The sequence below is a fragment of the Arvicola amphibius genome, chromosome 17, assembly GCF_903992535.2.
Source record: "Arvicola amphibius chromosome 17, mArvAmp1.2, whole genome shotgun sequence".
Taxonomy (NCBI): Eukaryota; Metazoa; Chordata; class Mammalia; order Rodentia; family Cricetidae; genus Arvicola; species Arvicola amphibius.
Window position 1 is genome coordinate 22988155 of NC_052063.2, and position 22846 is coordinate 23011000.

Genomic DNA, 22846 nt, shown 5'->3' on the forward strand with positions numbered 1-22846 from the left:
GTTGTATTCTTATATTTTTGGTTGTGAGCCTGGACTTTAACAGCTGAGCCAACTCTCTAGCCCCATAGTTGTATTCTATATTTATCTTATGACACTTTGATTTACATTCACATTAAATAATATAGCCACTAGTTTGAAATTATATTAAATTAAATGCAGGTAAAATTGACAGATGTTCTTTCATAATATGATATATGCTTTCTTTAAAAATGTTTCATTTCAGTGTCTTAAGTCTTCAAGTATTACATGTCCTTCCAATTCATTATACCAATCTTTCTTTGTAGGGTGACCTAGTTATTATATATTTGTTCAGCTAAGTTTTAATGACTGCCCCAAGGTCAGATAATAAAAATTAGGGAGGTGTTATGTCTTACCCAAGAATAATGGAGTAGAAGCATTTATTTAGAATATCAAGTGTAGGGAAAGTATCATAAATATTCAACTCAATAATTATTATCAATTAATAAAAACTTGATAGGACATGGGAGGTATTTAGGAAGTCTACAGTGTTTGGGGTGATTTGGGATCATATTTCAGATGTTCTATTACATGTGGTTAGTCTTTACATCCTTAAGGTCCTACAAAAATATTTTCAATTTTAAAAAATGTTTCAGTGTTAGACTTTTTACTGTTTGATAATGATGTACCAAGTTGCAAAGAAGATATAAATCTTTTGCTATTATGGGACAAAGAAGTATTATTACATGCAGCTGCAGCAACAAGTATTGATGTTCATACCATTCAGTAGTTCACATGCAACTGTGGAAAAGATTATTGTCTATGTCTTAAAAGTTCTAGCAGTTATAGTGGGAAGAACTGAAATAAGACAGATTTAGCCTTGAGTCCTTTGGGGTTCAAAGTTAAAACGTTCAAATTATTCATTTGGGAATGGTCTGTGGTGACATCTAAAAACCATTTTTTCTAGGCTGACAAAACATAAAATATATGACTTGACAGATGGATCAATTTTAAAATAGTTATAATTAATAACAATAATGTGCACACGTGCTGTGGGACAATGGTTTTGTACCCTGTAAAGATTTGTCTTTTGTACTTGTTTAATAAAACGCTGATTGGCCAGTAGCCAGGCAGGAAGTATAGGCAGGGCAACCAGAACAGGAGAATTCTGGGAAGGGGAAAGGCTGAGTCTGCAGTTGTAACCCAGACGCAGAGGAAGCAAGATGAGAATGCCTCGCTGATGAAAGGTACAAGGCCACATGGCTGACACCGACAAGAATTATGGATTAATATAGGATGTAAGAGTTAATAAGAATTCTGAGCTGATAGGCCAACTGCTTTATGATTAATGTAAGCCTCTGTGTGTTTCTTTGGGAAAGAAAAGCTGCGAGACCTGGCGGGACAGAAATTTCTGTCAGCACGCATGTGTCTATGTGCAGTTGTGTGTACTGTGAGCACAGACGCCAAAGAGTCTGGAAGTACTACATCCCCCAGGACCTAGAGTTATAGGTTATAATTTGCCCTATATGGGTGCTGGGAACCAAATTTGGATCCATTGGAGAAGCAGTATCAGCTCTTAACTGTCGCGCTGCTTTTCCAGTTCAAGAAGTTAATTTTTTACATCATCACTGAATCTTTTAAATGACAACTAACATGCTTCGTCATGTTTTATGTTTCCTCAATCTTCTCTATTTCTGTGATGTTTACGTAAATGACTACACTTCCCACAAATGACACTAATGGCTAAGACAGTCATTTATTTTTCAGTATAGCCCTCTAAAACTGTTCACAGGATGCTTGCTGTCTTCAGTGACATATTATGCATGATAAGGAGCATTGTGATTTCAATGTTTCAAGAAATTATCTGGCAGTCATATAATTGCATATTATTTTCAGCCTAATTATTTCTATATTCTATCTGTCTCCATAAAGACCATTAATTTTTTTCAGCAACAACATAAACTAAGATGCCTTGCTGAATGTCAATAATGACTTTGGGATAGAATGGAGAGGGTGCTGGGCTTGAGGTCAGGTGTTTCATGATTTGTCCTCACATCTGATACTTACAGTGGTCTGTTTTGTGTAGTTCAGATTTTGCTCACAAAATGACAACAATTCTAGTCATAATATATTCTCAACATTACGCATTTCTCATAAAAATAAGTGATACATTATTTGGAAATTATTCTGTGTACTGTAAACAACATGCTGAGGTTCTCTCCCTTTCTCTGCCTCTCTCTCTCTCTTTATGGAAACACACCAACATATTTCCATATGACGGGGCTGCGAAAGGAGTAGAAGAGAATTGACGATTTAGAATATTTTACCCAAGTTGGAAAAGTGGTATTTTCCCGTGGCTGAAGATGACATGGCAGAAGGGGAGACCAGCGGTGACTGGTTGCCAGTATCCTGCAGCCCTCCAGTGGAATGGGAACGTAGCCACTCTTTGCCTTCTTCCTGGTTGGCCTGCCGAGATGATGGGGTGTATCTGCAAAACAGCACAGCTGAGACGCTTGAGCACATCTACAAGGGCAAAGGCAACATCAGGACACGAAAACAGTCGAGGGGAGTTCACTATTCAGACTGCACGGCAATCACAAACAGATCGGATCTAAACGACAATCGCTCAGTTCCTCCAGATGATTTGGCACCATCTGTTTGATCACACAGGGAAAATAAATAGAGGCACGTGCGGAGAAAATGACGCTTCTGCGAGATATGGACTGGAAAGTCATAAGCAATGAGGAGACAGCCAAGTTAACAGAGAAGGACCCCAAACCACTGTGTTGGGAAGGCATGGGAAGGTGAGAACGGTGATTCCACAGGGTGGACTGCGGTAGGCCAGAAATCAAGGGAGGCGCAGTGGGAGGCACAGTGACAGTCACAGGACAGCACAGGAAATGGGACAGACACTGAGAGCTAGGGTTTTCCTTCAGTTTTTTGGTTAAAATGCCACTTGTTGTCAGTTCATCGGGGTCATAGCACTGGACCTGTTAGCTGTTCTCTCTGTATCTTTATTCTCAGAAAAAAAATAGAGCGTAAGACAAGTTCAAAACCATGAATTCAATTCTCATTTTATTTTTATTCCGAATTAAACAGCTATTTAGAAATTGCTAAGTGACATTATATTAACTTGGATTTAAACTGATCTGGCAAATAATTAAAGCAGGAAAGCAGAAATCGGGATTGAGTTTTTATAAAACACAATCTGTAAAATAATACCTTAATTTCCATACCTGCCCTGTGATGATAATTTTTGTATTTACTCCATTTATAGCCTACTTCATCCTTCCAACCTTACTTGTCACAGGTGTAGATTATGTAGGTTTGGGGAGACAATGTAGGTTGTATGGGCATCTGTACATGTATTAATGCCTATAATATATGTGTGTGGGTTGTGTGCCTGCATGCATGTGGAGGTCAGAGGAAGAAATCAGGCATTGTGTTCTATTGTCTTCTGCCTTACTCCATTGAAGCGGAATCACTATAGTCTCACCAAACCTGAGCTAAGTCATGAACCAGTGACTCTCCTGTCTCTTCCACTCCTGTCAGTGATGGAGTTACTGTCCATGGGATTCTGCTCAGCTCTTTATGTGGGTGTTGGGAATTTGAACTCAATCCTCATGCTTGCTTAGCAAGCATTTTTAACAACCGAGTCACTTCCCAGTTGCAGTTTTGAGGTTTGGCAAACATATATTTCCAAGGAGAAAAATCTGGAGAAGCAATTTCATCTTAATAAGAGAGAAATGACTCTGCCTCCTACCAATAGCCGCTCCCCTCCCAAGCAAAGCCTCAGAGGAGTTCCTTTTGTTTTATAATCGTGATATCTCTAATGGAATCCACTTGAGTCAACACCTCCGCACTCATTGGCATCCCTTCGTAAGAGGTATCACCACTCTTGCAGCCAGAGAAAGCATCAAGATTAAGAGTGACTTCATATTCCAAGTCAGATGCTACACAGCAAACAGATAGGGAAAAGACACAGCACAGAGAGTTTACACGACAACAGAAAGAGGCAGCGGTTGTGCTGAGAGAAATATATACCTTAGTCCCTTTTTGGGTAGTGTATTTCTGTCAAGCTGCATGCTGTTAAAACAAAGAAAATCCCTGAGGACATAATGCAAACAAAATTTCCAAATCACATACTCAACAAAATTCATTCTCTGAACTACACAAAACAACACTCTGCTAATACACACATGAACACCGAGCTGGCTAGGAAAAGCTAACTAAGTGGCGGGACCTCTGTCGCTGCAATAAACGTGGAATTTCTTTCTATCCTAGTGACATTCAAACTTAATTAGAAAATGCATTTTGAATCATGTTAGCCTAGCATCCCTGTGTAAGCTCTGGTGCCCTTTTTTTCCTGTGGAGTGGACTAGACTTTTGCTGTGACTTCATCTGCAGGAGAATCATAGGGATGACAATGACACCTGCTGTTAAAGTGACAAGGCCCAATAACAAGACAGGATGAAAAAAAATCACATCCTTGTTGTATCTCATCTAGTTAACTCCAATAAAAATACGGGTAGATTTGTTTCCCGCTTACGTATAAGAAAGAATTTAATATATAGTATATATTCTCCTTAAACGACGTTTCTAGTATAATTTACTTAAATATATTACTGCAGTGAAGCTATTTCATCTTTGAGAAGTCATTGTTTGGGGATTTGAATGGTTATACATTGTATCACCATGGTTTTAACTAAATCTCAGTTCGTTGGACATAGGGCTAGAAAGATGTGCCTGCGTTAGTGGGAAATGACTCTCTGGGATGGAGAAGAGTGGTTCACATCTAGAGGCTCCATTCTAATCTCTAGCCTGCTGATTGCCAAAGTGGAAAATGTATATGGACTTGCAGAACTACTGCTTTCATTGCGGAGAATATCAGATGATCAAAATAAAAATACGTAGCATGCGCACAGTGGAGATGATGGAACAGAAATGCAAAACAGACGGACTTCAGATTGAACCACTCAGAATCAAAGCTAAAATGTTTTCTTCCACGGGTACTCCATCTCATACTATGCCAATGAGGAATTTGTTCTGGCCATATCTTATGATCATCAAATTTCCTAACTAGTGTGAATAATCAAGCCAAAAGAATCATAGTAAGCAAATAAGACATCTCTAAATATAAAATGTCTTGGGCTATGCATTTATGCAATTAGATGTCATTATTTCTTTAAAATATTGTAGAAAATTAGACAATTATTTTCCCAGTGTTATCAGGTTGTACAAAAATTACAGTTCATACGTTCCAGTGAAATAACTCAGAAAATACACTTAGATTGAATAATATAGAACATTTCTTAGACTCTAGAACAGTGGTTCTCAGCCTGTAGGTTGAGACACCTTTGGCAAACATCTATCTCCAAAAATATTCACCCTAGGATTCATAACAGTAGAAAAATTACAGTTATGAAGAAGCAACAAAATAAATTTAATGGTTGGGGGTCACCACAACATGAGGAACTATATAGCAGGGTCACAACGTTGGGATGGTGGAGAACCACAGCTCTAGACATTCATGGCAACATTATGTTGGCATTTCTGCAAAGCTTCAAGAACTGACAACTCCAGTGTCAGCCACAGCTTGGGAAGCAGAGAAGCAAGGGAAGTGGAGATTTCAATTCATGCACTGTTTTTCTAAGGATAACAGTTGTGTGCAACACGGTTGTCAAATTTCACATTTAATGACAAACCGGACATTTTCAAGGTTGTCTATGATTTAAATTACTTTAAAAAATATGCTTCGGCCACATTAAAATAAAATAAAATATAAAACAAAGCAAATAGGGGCTTGGTTTATAGTTATAGTCATTGAACCACCAGTGACAGGATCTCATGTGCACGGCAAAATGGAAAAAAAAATCATTTATGTTTATTCACTTCTTTACTTTTTAATTTTAATGAAGAATAATTTATATAAAAATTAGAATTATTATAATAAAACCACTGATTTATTAGTCCTAATATGTGAAAATCAAAGTGTAACAAGAGGAGTCAAGAGCTTACATACAACACAGCATCTATCATACATATCTCAAATTAATTTAAAAAAATCACACGTTGATACACTTTTATACTTTCAATTCAGAAATTAACTGGCCATTTCTGTCAGGATATGCACATGAGATTTTCTTAAATAGACCACACATTTCCTCATATGCACTGTTAAGAGTTAAAGTGCACTGTTAAACTTTGCAAATTCCTTCCAAAGAAAGAGTAGACACAATGTTTTAAATCAAAATATTTCTATCTAGCTATTTTCTGGAAGAAAATTATTACTATCAGTTTTATATGTCATTTTTAATAAGATAGCCACAATGACTTTATATGACTGAATAGTCACTAATACATTTAAAGCATATTTTAGAAAGTTATTTATTGGGGCTGGAGAGATGGCTCAGTGGTTAAGAGCATTGCCTGCTCTTCCAAAGGTCCTGAGTTCAATTCCCAGCAACCACATGGTGGCTCAGAACCATCTGTAATGAGGTCTGGTGCCCTCTTTCCTACAGACAAAATATTGTATACATAATAAATAAATAAATAGATAGATAGATAGATAGATAAATAATTTTTAAAAAGAAAGCTATCTATCTATCATCTATCTATCTATCATTTATGGTTTTTCAATTCAGGGTTTTTCTGTGTAACAGCCCTAGCTGTCCTGGAACTAGCTCTTGTAGACCAGGCTGGCCTTGAACTCACAGAGTTCCACCTGCCTCTTCCTCCTGAGTTCTGGGATTAAAGGTGTGTGCCACCACCACCTGGCATCTTTGATTTATTCTAATATCAGTTTAAAATTAGACTATTTCTAATATTGCATAACTATTAAGAGGATTGCTTTAAAACTGTAAATAACTATATATTTATTGTTGTATTTCTATAGTAGACATTTTTATAGAGCTAAAATGTGGAATAAAGTATTAAAACTGGATTCCACTATAGCTATATAACTTGTTGATTTTAACGTGAAGTTTTGATTTGGTGATGTCTTGGTTACAGTGATGTATTTGACCATGTTTTTTAATGTTTAATGTTTGAAGGCTAACAAACAGGTTGAAATCTATAAAATCAATTTTATGTTTTTATCTTTATAATTTAAAGATTATCTGCATTTTGGAGAATGATTGCTACTAATAAATTGTAACCTGCTTGTTTGATTTAGGTATCAACTCATTGTTTTAATTCCTCATATATGCTCTTATAAATCTAGGATATATTATTTAAATAAGACTGTTAATACATTTTAAATATAATTCTATTTATTTGGCATAAGGTTTGTACATGATATGTAATCATGCCCATTTACCTTATAAGTACTTAAACCAGGATCTGAGATATAATTGAAAATCTAATTTCTTTTGATTGACCATTTAGTACCAGTTCCTTTTATGTTGTATGTACTAAAGGGAACCTAAAGAGAAGTGGATTTTTTTTTTTTTTGGTAGAATCCAGTTGTCAGGACTCGGGCCTTTTATGAGTGGGAAACATACGTTCTGCAATTACCAGCCCATCACAGTAAGCACTGAGCACCAATGGTTCATTTAGGTCTCAAGTGCTTTAATGCAGTAGAAACGCCGATTGCATGGTTGTCGGTGTGCACTAAGGTGGTGGAACACTTGATTTTGAATTTCACACAGGCAAGAGAATCCAGAAGGTAATAGTTGGAAATAATAGATTAATGGACAATTTGAGCATGGTAGAATATGTCTTAATAAGGGATTAAAATTCCACATATTTCTTAGAGCACAATTGTAGAATCCATTTGAATTTGATAGTTTACAAGGTTTTCATTATCCTAAGGATCTGTGGTGTCTTGAATCTCAAGCCAATCATTAGAAACGTCTTGAAAAGATATCACCCACTGCATGAATGCCTAGTTATACATTATTCAAAAAGTGCCTACAGACTAGAAAGGCGGGCATTCATGTTAAAAAATGAGCCAATCGCCCTACCTTTAATGATTTCATTCCTTGTCAAATTTGGTAACAAGAAAGAAGAATAAGACTGGCCTTCCCAACATGAACTCTAAATTTAAGTTCATTTTTATGTCACTGCACAGTTGTGCTCACTGTGGAATAAGGGAAATTTAGGAGGGTGGGGTCTTGGGCACAGTGCAGGAAGAAGGGGTTAAGGACTCATGGGTGCCTCCGGGGAAGCTCACCTTTCTGAGAGAGTAGATCTCACACTACCCGTTCTCATGAGCAGGCTCTGCACCTCGTGAGTGCCTGTGGTCAGTCCAGACAGGGAGCCATGATGGCTGAGGGGCAGGTCAATTGACTCAGAGCTCGTATGGAGACTAGTCATGGACTGGTAACTCGGAGTGTCCTTGCTGCCGGCAGAGGAACTGCTCAGATTGGCAGCCCACACAAGACCACCCGATGTGAAAGAGTGAACCGATGCTGGGCTGGAAGCCAAGGAGTGACTTAAGCTTATAACATCTGTAGGTAAGTCTGAGGGCTTATTGAAGAGAGGGCTGCTGCTGCCGCTCAGCCCACCAGCACTGCCCATGCTGCCCGTACCAGACGATGGTGACTCCAGACTGCCTTGTCGCGCTAATGAGGTACTAGGGCTGGGCAGTACTGAGGAGGATTTCACCCCCTCAGTATTAGGTGCAGAGGCAGATTTGCCACCTGCCTTGGCACCAAACAACCTAAAAGAAAAACAGATAACAACTTCAGTTGTTCCAAGAGACTCATATCCACATTCTATAGGGTTTCAGTCCACAGAGCCAAGGGTGCTTTGGCGTAGTGAGTTACCAAGCACATCCAGCCTCTATGTTCCTGAAGCTGATATGACTGGCCTTGGTATTAATCATCTACTAAAAAGTTCTTACAATATCTTAAGGGCAAATCAGCACTGGGTCGCAAACAAGGTGAGCAGAGTGGGCAAAAGCCAAACATGATCATGCTTGACTTTTACATTTGTAGGGATCAGAGGACTCTTAAAATATTGTAGCCATTCTGGCAATGTCTATCGACCATTATAATGAAACAACTTCTACGCATTCGGTATATGCCTCTTAAATGGAGTTTCCTCTTTTTAAAATAGGTTCCTCAAAAATCTAACGGGGACAGTTAAAGCAAGGTTAAGTAAGCAAGGTAATGTCTGGAGGCTTGAGGGATTCAGCTGGAAATATTGGATATTGTTGGCAACTTACAGATTTGGGGAAAATCTTCCCGTGGTAAAACCACAGGGATTTCTGTCAGTTGCCAGAGCTACTCAGATATATACCAGTGATTTGAAATATCATTGGTGCTAAGTTAGATATTGGAGTTTAGTTCAGAAAACATTTTAGTTTTGTAAATGAAACAGATGATATAATCAAATTTATGCAAATATGGAAATAACATGATATGAAGTAATGGAATAATGGTAACTAATTCAGCTGCAATGAATCCATATTTCCTGCAGTGGAAGATTTTTATGACGAATATGAGAAATTGTTTCATAGGTAATGGGCCACAGGAGGGCACTATTGGCTTTCACATAAACAGTGAAAATATTTACTCTTGCTAGAACTGTAATTTATTCTTTCTAAGAAGAATTGGCAATTCAAAACATTCTTCACAATTAGTACTTCTAATGAGAAATTTGACTATTTTTCAAACAGTTATTCCTTTCAGGTTGCTTAACTGTGAGAGCAAATTCTTAAAGATTCTCTAATTCTAAAAAAAATTCAAAATTCTAGGTAAACCTGTTGAATAAGAACAAACCTTAAATATTTAACAAGTAACAAAAAATAAATGATACTATATTAATTGAACATGAGGAAATAGAGGCAGGTATGTTTAACAATTTGTCCTAAGTCATCCACTAATTTCCCCCATGCTACTTATGGTATCTAAAATCAGGGCTATTCCTAAGCAGAACTTCACATACTTAATATAAATATAATCGTGGTGCACACATCATCCTGTCAAAGAACACTGACAAACAGTTATCAATATTACCTCACTAGTGAGTTCTTACCCTGTGCTAGACATATAATGTTTTAAAATATGAGAATCACATCATACTTTCACTTTTTGTTTTGTTTTTTACTATGTTAAGGGTAGCCCTATAAACTGGTCCAATATAAATAGTCATATGGAACACATCCTCTATATTCATAACTACCAATGAATTCACTAAGAGTCAGTCATGATAATGCATCTTAGAAGTAAGTGCAGTGTATATCAACAGCCATGCAGGTTGATTTTTTTAAACTATGGAAAGGAGAGATGGAAACTACTGAATTCTTTTACAAGCTACCACTTTATGTTTTCACTACTTCTATGAATAGATTTTAAGTCTGTTGACATGCTGTTTGTAATTCTCACGTACATCATATTGACAGTATAGCTGAAAGACTTAACTGCTTCTCTAAACGGACATCAATTTTTACACTAACAGTTCACACAATCAGTTCTATAGAACTCAATATATTTTAAACAAGTCTAGAATACAGACTCTTCAAATATTTAGAATAAATTAAAATACCTTTATGTAGAACAAATACGTGTTATATACTACCTTTTACGTTTTCCCAGCATCCCTATGCATACCCTTACCTTCGAAATGTAGGTGAAGCAATATCTGGATATTTGGACCCTGGCTGTCTGAGCCCTTGTGTACCACAGGCACTGGCAGAGGTGGGGCTGGATTTGGGGGAACCTGACAATGAAACACTCTCTGAATCGGAGACTGCGACTTTCTCCTTCTCTTTGTCTGTTTGGTTGACAGTGACCGGACTCGAGCGCCCTGAGCCAATCTTAGTGGGTTCTCTAAGTTTGGAGGTGGTGGCCCCTGCTGACTTGCTGCTGACGTTAGAATCGATGCTGCTGGTACTGGATCTGTGGCCACCTCGCCCAGGGATACCGCTGGTGCTAGACTTGGAAGGGCGGGGCAAGCTGCGGTACTGGAGGGTGGTCTTGGAGCTCACGTGCAGGACACCGTCATCTTGATTCTGGGACCCATCTAGGCTGGTTTTCCTTCCTGCATTGGATTTCCCACCAATGGCAGCCGATTTGGGGATCTTCCCCAGGGTTGCTGAGCCACTGGTTATGGTGGCACCACTGTTGGTAATCATAGTTGAGGAGCCCACAGCACTTGGTTTCTTATATCCGAAAGAATTGCTGGCTGAGGATCTTCCAATGCCCGACGGTGGCTTTTTCCCTTCATCTCCGCTGCTTTTTCCTGCATCCGAAGGAGACCTTTGCAAGGATGACCCTTTCAGGGGAGTTTTCCCTTTCTCTGAAGCTTTGGCATCATCAGTCTTCCCTAATTAAAGAGAAAAACACAGATGGGTTCATTTCAATGCTCTGACATCCTAACACCCCCAAAACCAAATGTAAAACCGTGAACGCTCTTTAGCTCTTTCTATCACTTCAGTTCTGACATATTTCTTGTTTCACATCTAAATAGGCACACTCTATGAGATGACAGAGAGTACAGCTAAAAACATATGTCTGTTGGAGGAAATGTAGTCAGCTCGAGGAGATAAAGCGAAAACGCGATTTTCCTGTTTGTTAGTGTTTTGTATCTTACAACACTCTCATTTCAGAATGCTGTCACTCCAATCAAGTTGAATACTAGACCAGTGGTTCTCAACCTTCCCTATGCTGTGACACTTTAATACAGTCCCTTGTGTTGTGGTGAGCCCCCCAACCATAAAATGATTTTCATTGCTATTTTATAACTGTAATTTTGCTACTGCTATGAGTCATAGTGTAATAGACACTATTTATAAAATAAGGGGAGAGTCTTTCAGCACCCTGATTTGTAGTAAAAAGTAGTGACATCTGTGGAATCAATACTGAAAAACATGGCATTTGTAAAATCAATATTGGAAATATTCATTAAAAAGTCAGGAAAAGTGAGTTATTGTTTATGCAGAACCAATACTTTACCTGTAAACAACGTGACCAGATTGTAATGCAGCACATAACCACCCACTGTGGCAAGTGTGTCCCCTATAGGTTCTTAGACTGTCATACTCATGTGGGCTGATCTGACCAAGTATGTGGATTATAGAATACAATTATGTAACTGTGTGCAGAATAACCTGATTGTTAAAGGGAGAGAGAATACATATAAACACAGAAGTAGATGCAAAACAGCACCATAGTTTAAAATTCTTCTGTAGCGCAGACCCCAAGTGACAAACTTACCAGGGGTCTTGAGTGCACTCGTGCCGGTTTTCTGCCTAGCTGGGGTTCCTCCCTGGGCAGACATGCCTCTCCTCCAGGAGCCTGTCTGAGACACAGACAGGCCCGCTTTCTGCCCTGTCTTCTCTGGGTCTTCAGCCAGTCCAGAGGTAGCGCCCTTCCACTTGGTACCTCCATCACCGTGGCTGTCAAAATCTTCCTCGCTCTTCTTCAGATCCTCTGGACTATCCCAGGTTTCATCAGCCGTTGAACGTTTCTCTGCATCTGTTTTTAGCTATAAAGAAAAATTTCCCATGGGGGGAAAAAGCCTATAAGATGTGAATCGGTAACTGGGATGCATTTTCAGATACATGGTAGGAAAAAGAACGAAGCAGCGACTTCCACTCTAGAAGCATGCCAGAAACGATTCTATTTATAACTATAGTTTCCCTCATGTTTCATCAATTTCAGCCATATAATTTCCTTTCGCAGATATTAGAGAATGTCAGAATAAATAATGTTCAGAAAAGCCTAATTAAACTCCACAAAGGAAGGGATTTTTCTATGACAGACATGACAAGAAAATCCAAGACAAGATGGGATGCATTCAATGTTCTTTCTTGATTCACCGTTCACAAGGGAGCCTAGTAATTTGTTTTTGACATCATTATAAAATTAGCCCAGAACGATCCAATGTTAGCCTGCTTTTAAACTTGGTTTTTAAGTAAATCAGTATTAGAAGGGGGAAAGATATCAAGGTAGGTCTTTCTGGGTTAGAGGTCAGCAAATATGTCTAAGCTGTTTACGATCTTCAACAGAGGGTGGGGGTGGGCATTGCTATAGTTCTGAGGGGTGCAACTCTACGGGACCTAAAATAAAAATATTTCAGATTCCAGTGTTGGTGAATCATTAGTATCTCCGCTTATTCAACTTGTGCAAATACTTCAGATTAAAGAGTAAAACCACAGTTTAATAAAGTAATTTTTTGAGGAGGAAATTGATAGACTCACTGGGGGAGAGAGAAGATGGGTCTCACCTGAGTGTTCTTCCTGGAGGGGACAGTGATGTTGGAGTAAGAGCTGAGGGAGGATGCTGTGTTCAGGTCATCTGTGCTGATGTTATCAAGTGTGTCACTGAGACCGCTGCTCACTGAACTGCTGTCATCCCAGCTAAAGATAGAACACGAAAGAGCAATGAGCTGGTCACAGAACAAGCAACGTGAACCACCATTTCCATACAATGCTTTCATATATCACAAAGACATTAAAACACTTATGAGAATTTGCTCATTATCCATTTTGGGAACATCATATTTATCAGAACTGGACATCTACTAAATAATGGCCATATCTGATATTTAGGAAGAACCAGAAGATGTGGGTTCCAGGTGAACAACTGAAGCATGAGTGGAAATTTTGAGAGAAGAGTAACACCCCATACCCACGAAAGCAACCTGGAATCAAAAAGTATCTAAGAATTAATTCTCTGTTCAAAAAATGCTTGCTTTAGTCAGGCATCTGAAAACTACTCTTCATGTTTCTATCTGAAGATTACAACCATCAACCAGGCTTAAATATTGAAATCCACCCCAATTACAAACAACATAACATAGTCTCCTATCTGGTGCTCCTCCTGCTGTTGGCCTTTGCCACACAACTTCAGCGGCAGCGTCTGAGTGAATGATCAAATAGTTATATTTGGAGCCTAGAGAGATGTCTCAGCTGCTAAGCGCACTTGCTACTTTTGCACAGAGCCCAGACTTAGTTCCCAGGACCACCAAGACAGGTTATAGTCATCTATAACTACAGTCCCAGGGGATCTGATAGCCTCTTCTGGCCTCTGTGGGCACCAGGTACACATGTGGAACACATACACTCGTGAAGGCAAAAATCTTCATGAACATAAAACAGAAATACATTTTTCAAAAAAAATTCACATCTGGCCATGTCACTATCCAGCTACAATCTCAAAAAGGCTTCTCCTTTCATACAGTGTAGATTCCAAAACAAAATATGTCTCAAGGGATGCATAAGGAAATTCATTAGAGGGATAAGATGAATATCTGAAATCCTTAACACACTTTTTATATTCACTACAATAAAATAGGCTATATTAGTAACCATGTGCAAACTAACTTGGGGCCTATTATTTAGTCAATGTGTTTGATGTGATGACACATAAATACTTCAGGATAAATGGATATCTTAAAGGAGAATGAGCATTCCATTCTGCAAGAGGGAGACCACTGTCTTCTCATTTGCTGACTGAAATTCATTGCTACTCACATGTGCTTTGATATATAAATCAATGCAATTTAGGTACACATACTCTCTAAGAATAGAAATGAAGTCTCATGAAGTGAACATTTGGCTTTAAACAGTTTCCACAAACGATCCAAACACTGAAGTTACTATTGAAATATTCATCATGAAAGCACAAATAAAACCTAAAGGAGATAAAAAGAATATACTGTAGGAGCCCCATCTTAAGTTCCAAATAATAATGATATACTTAGATCCATATAAAACAAAAGTAATCATCAAGAAGAAAACTGAACTTACTGAAAGTATAACATATTATTACCAATGATATTATAAATTAGCTTATTGGTAATAACAATTATATCTTAATGTGAGAAAAATCTACTTTAATACCACGGAAGAAGTTTATGTCTTGTATGCATGCCCAAACCTGGTGAATACCTTTACTATATCCATTTTGTAACTTTCCCTATTATTAACCATATCATCAGCAAACACCTAGCATATCTAAACTCCCTTGCAAACATCTGGCATGCAGTATGGATATCATCTACTGTCTATACCCAAAGGGAGAAAAGTGATATTTAGCAAGCAACTAAAGGACTGAGTCCTCATTTATCTAGCAGAGTAACTCAGTTTTCCTCTAACCGTTGGTGGTTTTTTAAGTCCCAATTACCTGAGTTACATACTAGGGGTAGCATGATTTGGATACATGGCTTTAAAAGAGTTAGTAAAGGAGTTATATTTCCCACCATCTCCTAATTCAGAGAGCCGTCCAACAAGCTTTATAAATTGGAAAATAGGATCATGTAATTTTCAACTAAAACCTTAGTCAATGTGATAATCATTCCTAAATCATAGTTTATTCCCTACTTATTTTAATATTTGTACCTTTCATATTGCATATATAAACATAATTTATGAAAAAAAATCATAAGTACACACTTTGAACACCACTATAGCAATGGAAGCCTCAGCATCAAGTTTCTAAACAAGCAAATATCAAGAAAATGTGAAAATATGTTAAAGACTGCTTGGAAGTATTTACAAATATTGTATTTAATAAAGGGTTGCCATGCAAAATACACCCACACACATGTATTTATTCATTCATTTATTTACTTATTTATTTGAACAAACATACGTGTGTGTCTCTGTGTGTGCATGGCTGTGTGTGTACATATGGCATGGCACATGTATAGAATTTATGTTACCATAGCCTGTAACAGGGGTTTGTGTATGCCCATTAGGAAAAGCTATTTCTCTAGCTTGGGTGAAGACCTAACATTCTAAGCTTCCCAAAACACAAAAGAGTTAATTTAACAGTGTGGTCAATCACCTGACTAAGGGACCACCCTGAAGAAGGTGAGACCATAATTATGAACGTGAGCACAGAATAAGTTATGATAAAGAGACAGATGAACTACTTACCCTTTTTTGACATACTGTACTTTTCCTTCCCAGAATTCCCTCTCCCTAGTGCAGTCCCTGTGATCTCCTTACAGGCTCTTCTAGATCCGTCTGCTTTTATGAATTCTAACTTAAAAGGCCAAACTATTTCTTTTTTATATTTTGTTCTTCCATATGCTACCAACGCTTAAGTCTGGTTTTGGGGGCACCTTAGGTTTCCATATTGTTTTATAAAGCCCCCCTTCCTGCCATGCAGCTGACCTCCATGCTTATTGAATTCAACGGAATGGCTTCTTTTCCTTCTCTTTTCCATTCTTCAAGCAGCTTTCAAGATTTACAGCTTGCCTGCCCTGTGGATTTCTTTTAAACTCTATTAATCTTTTCCTCAAGCTTTTGTTTGAAACTGTTCTTAAATTTTCTTATTAATGAGACTAAAAACCCCAAGAGGGAATCTGAAATCTCTGGTATCAAATCACAACCCTCAAATTTCTAGTAACAGTCAAAGAACAACTAGCAGGAGTGGGTTGTGGACTTCCAGTATCTGGGTTCCTTAGATGGGATGGAGGGTACATCTTAAAGCTTGGAGGGAAGAACCTTTACCTGCTAAGTCATTTCCTCCTGAGCCTGCAACAATAGGTTCTTCCAAATGAAAATCCTAGCTTCAAATAGTATGCTCAAAACATTATCAGCTCCTGTGCTCACAAAGATCCCAGACACTCCTCAAAATCATGTGATCTCACATATAAACACAACAGCCTTTCGTTAGACTTATATAAATGGTAGATCCAGCAACATCATGAAGTTTCGGTCTCTCGTTGAAAACGGAAACAAAGTCATCTAACAAATATAATGGACACAGAATAAATTTCAAATAAAGCTTGATTTAACGGAACTAAAATGCAAAAAAAGAGTCCTGCTTGGACTTAACCACTCTCACAGTTAGTGGGTTACTGAGTGTACTGCTCTGGTCTGATTAGCTTCATACTGCCCTTGAATACTTCCCTTGTTTCTGTCTCCTCCCCTCTCCCCCACTTTCCTAAAATGTGCTCGTGACAAACTTTACATACTCTGGCGATTTCACCTGACTCCTCTGAGTCCTATAATGTTTCTCTATTTTTGAGAACATCTTTGAATTGCTCTGTATCTTGCCCTTCATTAAATTAACTTGAGAATATCTTCTTTGACAATGGTCAAGTTTTCCACAACTATGAAAGCAAGGTCATGATTTTGAAACCTCAGTCACTTAGCTAAACCACAATTCTTTCCTGACTTCAAGATCTGTGTTTTTAGCCTTATTTGGAATTTTTCCCCTAAGGGAGTTCTGTCAAGATCTCAAATTAACTCTGTGTAGATCACATGACTCTTTCTCTAAAAATCTGTCCCTACATTATTTGCATTTCTTGTCAAACTTCAATCTAAGATATTACCCTTTACTTCCCTTCTTTTTAAATGAAGCCCAGCCCAATTCTCTCTGAAGTTGTCTTTCATCACATAAAAACATTCTTTTAGAAGCACCATGACTGGTCACTCTTTATTATACGCCTTCCCTTTTACATACTCAATGCTCTTTTCAGGAATATTGATAAGGAGATCATACTCAGTGTGAGATATACACTGCAATTCTTCAAACAACTCCATGTGAACTGAGAACAGCAAGTGTGGTAAATACATCCAATAGAAACTAGACATTCCTGTGATAGAATGCAGTAGTAGAAATGGATAGTGGGACAGAGTCGGGATTACTTCTTTGAAGAGCTGGTATCTTCATGATATGACCATGACAATAGTGAGCAGATAGGATGCTGTACTAACCAGTCTATTGCTGCGTTTTCACCCATGATAACTGTGTGTGTGTGTTTTCTGTCCACTTTTCTCCTACAGTGACTAAAGAACTGTACTTTATCTTTATAGCTGTACTAGATAATTTGGTGTTTGTTTTTGACTGTGCCACTAAATTATGTTGCTAGATGACATTTTGCTTTTGAAAACACTGCTCCTATTTAGTGTTTTTTTTTTCAACTGGATTAAGTCTAACTAAAAATGAAAGTTTTTTAAAGATTTGTTTTTATTTTATGTGTATAAATGTATTTACCTATATGCATGGGTGGGCACCACATGTGTATGTGTGGTGCTTCAGAGGTCAGAAGAGAGTATCAGATCATCTGTATCTGGAGTTACAGGTGGCTGTGAGCTGCTGTGTGGGTGCTGGGAACTGAACTCTTGTTCTCCGAAAGAACATCAAGTAGCCTTAACCTCCGAGCTACTACATCAGCTCCATTAAATGAAATTTTTTAAGCAACATTTTGTTCTACATAGTTCTTTGTTAAGAAAACTTAAAGTAATACTTTTAAAAAGTTAATGGAGTTATTTTTCTAATCTTAAACTTCCATGACATTTGACTTTCTTCTTTGATTTTGTAGATAACCAAATTCTCCATAGCCATGATGCAATTAATTCTGTTGATTGTCACACATTTAATTAAGTTGAAAAACCTTAATAGAAAATAGTTTTTTAATGAAAGAATTATTAGCATAATTAGCTCTGAGTAATAGGTCTCAAAACTCATCAAATATTTTTTCCATCTTTCATTTTTAATTGCATTAAAATCTGAGGGTTTTAAACTATATTCTGCAGAAAAAGTACCTCTTTATTTCTGCCAAATTACACATCTATAATTCTTATGAAGTTTTACCACACAACCTATAACAAATTCATCATTATGGGATTTGCTATGCAGACAATTTTTATTTACACATTGTGTAATTTCTGCCTTGAAATACTATACATAAAATCGTTGAAACATTCACACACAAGTCTTCTCATGGACACAATCCTTCGTTTACTGGGTAGGAGGGCGGAGTCGTACTCTGAAAATGGAGGAGAGACTACAAACTCTTTTCTAATGAGTGCGCTGAATTTTATATTCTTTGTCTCTCTTTCTCTTGCTCTGTCCCTTTCTCTCTGTGTATGTGTGTGTTTGAGTTTCTTGTCTCTCTATTACTATCTCTGTCATCTCTCTGTCTCAGTTCTTCCCCCCCTCTCTCTCTCTCTGTGTGTGTGTGTGTGTGTCTGTGTCTGTGTGTGTGTGTGTGTGTGTTTGTGTCTGTGTGTGTGTGTGTGTCTGTGTCTGTGTCTGTGTCTGTGTGTCTGTGTGTGTGTGTACTGATGTGTGGGATGCAATTACCTCTGTGGTGCATGTAGAGTTCAGAAGTTAAAGTTAGGATACCTTATTTATTGTTTCTACACCTTTTTAAAAAAATTTTATTTCCCTTTGAGATGGGATCTCAGCAAGTAATCCTGGCTGAACTGGTCATCATGTAGACCAGACTGACCCAGAACTCACCAAGATGTCACTTGAGGAATTAAGGCCCTCTCATCATATCTCTAGACAGGATTTCTCCCTGAACCTGGGTCTCATATGATGTCAAGCCTGGATGGCCAGCAAACCCCAGAGAGCTATTTTCTCCCTCCAGTGTTGGGTTACAGAGGCTTAACACCAAGCCTGACTACTATGAGTCTTGGAGATCTGAGCTTTCAATGCAAGCACTCTGAAATCTGAGCTGACTCCCAAGATACAAGTTGACATTCTCGCTCAAGAAATGATTATTTCAGTCATTCTGTAGCCTTACTGTCACTAGATCAAGGTTTCTAATTAATTGTAAATAGTTCATAATGTTTTTTTCTGTTTATAAAAAAAAAATCAGTCTTCCTCTAGACTGCAGGTTTCTTTCATCTTTTAAAAAGAATTTTATGTTTCCCGAAGATTTACATTAGGCAGAATGGCAAAATTCATAATTGTAAACAACATAAAATACAGATCAAGTTATTCTTGATATGTATAGGTTTATGGTCTTTCCAGTCTTTTGTGAATTTAGCTTCCTTGGCAAGTTTATAATTACAAATAATTGACTATATGACTATACACATGTTGGTTTATTTCAAGGGTTTCTATTGTTTTAATTTCTATAGGCACTTTAGTGACTATCACCACCATGCAGTAGCTTTACAGTAAGCCTTAAAAACTGATCATGCTAGTCCACCAGACTCCTGCTTCCTTCACAAAATCGCTACAGCTAATTTTGTTCTTAGCATTTGCATGTGATTTCAGAAACAGCTTCGAAACATCTATTGAAAAGATGCTAGTGACTTGATCCGCAGTTTATTAAATGTGAGGACCCATTGGGAAATACTGGTATCCTCTCAAGCCTCCTGAGTCACAAGCAATAAATATTTTTAAACATATTTTTACCTTACTTAATTTCTTTATGCAATAATGAGTCATTCTTGGAATAACAAATTGGGTTGTATTATGGAAGTTTTCACAAAGCACATGTTCAAATGTTCACTTTTTATTTTTTCTTTTGATTGTTGCTTGTATATCAAATACAATCAAGTTCTAAACCTTAGCTTTGTATGATACAACCTTGTCAGGTTCATTGACTGTTCTTTTCCGTGCTGCAGGATAAAGGTCCAATTTTTAAGAAGAATTTCTTTGCTATGTCTTCATGTATATTCAGTCAGGTCAACACTAAACACAGCAAGTTGAATATTTCCTTTTCAAACCCCACTCCAGTATACTTAACATGACAATGTACAATCAAGATGACACCATTTCACATATAATAATGATGACACAAACAAGCAACCATGATAATATTATTATCCTAATTATATATTAGTCCAGGAAGAAGGTTAAAGGATGGGCATGCACGAAATCATATGGAAATGGAAGAGTAAATAATTAAAAGACCCATTAATTTTTTAAGCAAGTGTCAAGACAATCTATGGTATGAAAAATACAAAATTGAGATTTTATACCAAATTGGAAAATAAATTCCAAGTCAAAACAGCAGCTCAGGATGAAAAAGACTACACAAAAATATAAAGTTCCATTCTTTCGAGGAGAGACTTTCAAATAACAAATCAACAAGGAAGTTCATAAAAATAAAAAAATAGACTTTATCCGGGCGGTGGTGGCACACGCCTTTAATCCCAGCACTCAGGAGGCAGAGGCAGGCGGATCTCTGAGTTCGAGGCCAGCCTGGTCTACAAGAGCTAGTTCCAGGACAAGCTCTAGAAACTACAGGGAAACCCTGTCTCAAAAAAACAAAAAAAAGACTTTATAAACCACTTTTTCTTACAAATTAAAAGTGTTACCAGAATGTAAAATGTTTTTACATTCAAAATAACTAAATACAATTTAAATATTTAAATGATATGTTTGCTAGAATGTAATAGAAAACACACTTATTACTACATAAAGGTCAAATAAATAATAGTAACCATTCACAGAAAAACAAAGAGTCTTAATAAATAATATGCCTAGAAAAAATTCAGATATACTAAAAGCATATGAAGAATTTTAACTTTATAACTATTTAAAGGGTCTAGCTAAAAATCAATTGGTGTATATAAGATCCTCACTAGTGAATAGATAATCTTTATTCTGTGCACCCTAGCAATTCATTTCTCACAGAAATCCAGAAGTAATAGTTATACAATTATTGCTGCATTGTATAGACAAGGAAATTAAGGCATAATTACATTAAATGACTCACCCAATTTCTCACATAATAAACAGCGAGTTTTGAGCCAGATGTGCCCAGATGTAGATTTCAAGTAGTTAACCCAACCATAAAAGATGATAATAGTGAAATTTATTTAATATTCTGATTTGACTTTAAATGTTGTCATCAAATGTCTTGACTCTTCTTGATCATTTAGGTTAAGAATATTGTTTATAGTAATCCATCTAAATAAAGAATTGGACTTGGGCACAAAGATTTATTTAGGAAGACATTCATCTCAGCACCCTATTCCTTCACAGTAAAAGGGGTGAGCCATTGATACATGCAGTGACAGATGAATTGAAAGTCTATTGTGTGTGGGAAGGCAAATTTAAAGGCTACGTGCTGAGTGGTCCCGTTCTTTTGCTAATTTAGTGATGGTCAGTGGTTAGCAGTGAATGGTGTTCTCTGTGAGTGAGCACATAGCTTCATACAGGTGTCAAAACTCAGAAATGAATAATAGTAACACAAAAATTATACAACTTAGAAAATAAAAAGTGTAACCATTTAACATTTAGGCATATTATTCCTTGACTATCTATTAGAATACCAAATGGATGAGAAAATGAAATGTTTGGGGATACTTTTTACTTTTTAGCTTTTTAATGCGTAGCATCATGGCAAAGCCAACTGTTACCTACAATCACCCCTGCGAACATTTATTTTTGTTTAAAAATAAAGTTATTGAGCTGGGCGGTGGTGGCGCACGCCTTTAATCCCAGCACTCAGGAGGCAGAGGCAGGCGGATCTCTGAGTTCGAGGCCAGCCTGGTCTACAAGAGCTAGCTCCAGGACAGGCTCTAGAAACTACAGGGAAACCCTGTCTCGAAAAACCAAAATAAATAAATAAATAAATAAAAAATAAAATAAAGTTATTTTTCTTTGCAATTTTGATGTTTATGAATACTTCTGAAATATTTACTAAATAATCCTTAAACATCATTTTTGAAGATTTGAAACATGTTCCAGAAGGAAAAGTTAGCTTAGTGATGTGCTATTGGTTGGTGGGTCACTTTTTGATAAGTTCTTATATTGGGCACAGCTCAATTGGGGCAGCAAGTGTTCAGCCTAGACTGTTCAGATTGCTGTGCCAAGTGCTCAACTTGTGATGTACAGTGAGGAGTTATAGTCTTAATAAAGAATGGATCTTTTAGCTCTCTCTTCCTGTCCCTTCCCAGCTTGCACCCAGAATCCTCCCCCCCCCCTGCCTCATCCTCCCGTCTTTGGGGCCACAAAATCCCACAGCTCAGCCTGTTTGGGCTCTGGGGACCTGGAATTGAGTGCACCCAGGCCGGTGGGAGGTCCCCTCCTTCATTTGACTGCCCGGAGCAAGGTAGGCCTTTGTCTGAGAGCTGCTTAGCCTGCAAGGGGACCTGACAGTCTGCAGGAGGATCCATCGTTCTTTGGGGTGAGTGAGGAGTGAGTGCCCGAACCGCGGCAGCTGCCCGGAGAGGGACCACCGACTCTCCACAACTCCCCCTGCCACCAGCACACTTCCTGCTCTTCCTGCAGGG

General features: G+C 37.7%; 1 protein-coding gene across 1 annotated transcript in view; it reads right to left on the minus strand.

The window, feature by feature from the left end:
* Positions 1 to 22846, minus strand: part of Nav3 (neuron navigator 3) — a 583384-nt gene that overhangs the window by 69582 nt on the left and 490956 nt on the right. Inside the window, exons 14-19 of the mRNA XM_038314956.1 lie at positions 13132 to 13264; positions 12120 to 12390; positions 10521 to 11229; positions 8132 to 8620; positions 4003 to 4044; positions 2286 to 2446 (exon numbers count right to left, since the gene is read on the minus strand). Of these exons, the coding sequence (XP_038170884.1) occupies positions 2286 to 2446; positions 4003 to 4044; positions 8132 to 8620; positions 10521 to 11229; positions 12120 to 12390; positions 13132 to 13264 (1805 nt within the window). The remainder of the gene's footprint in view (positions 1 to 2285; positions 2447 to 4002; positions 4045 to 8131; positions 8621 to 10520; positions 11230 to 12119; positions 12391 to 13131; positions 13265 to 22846) is intronic.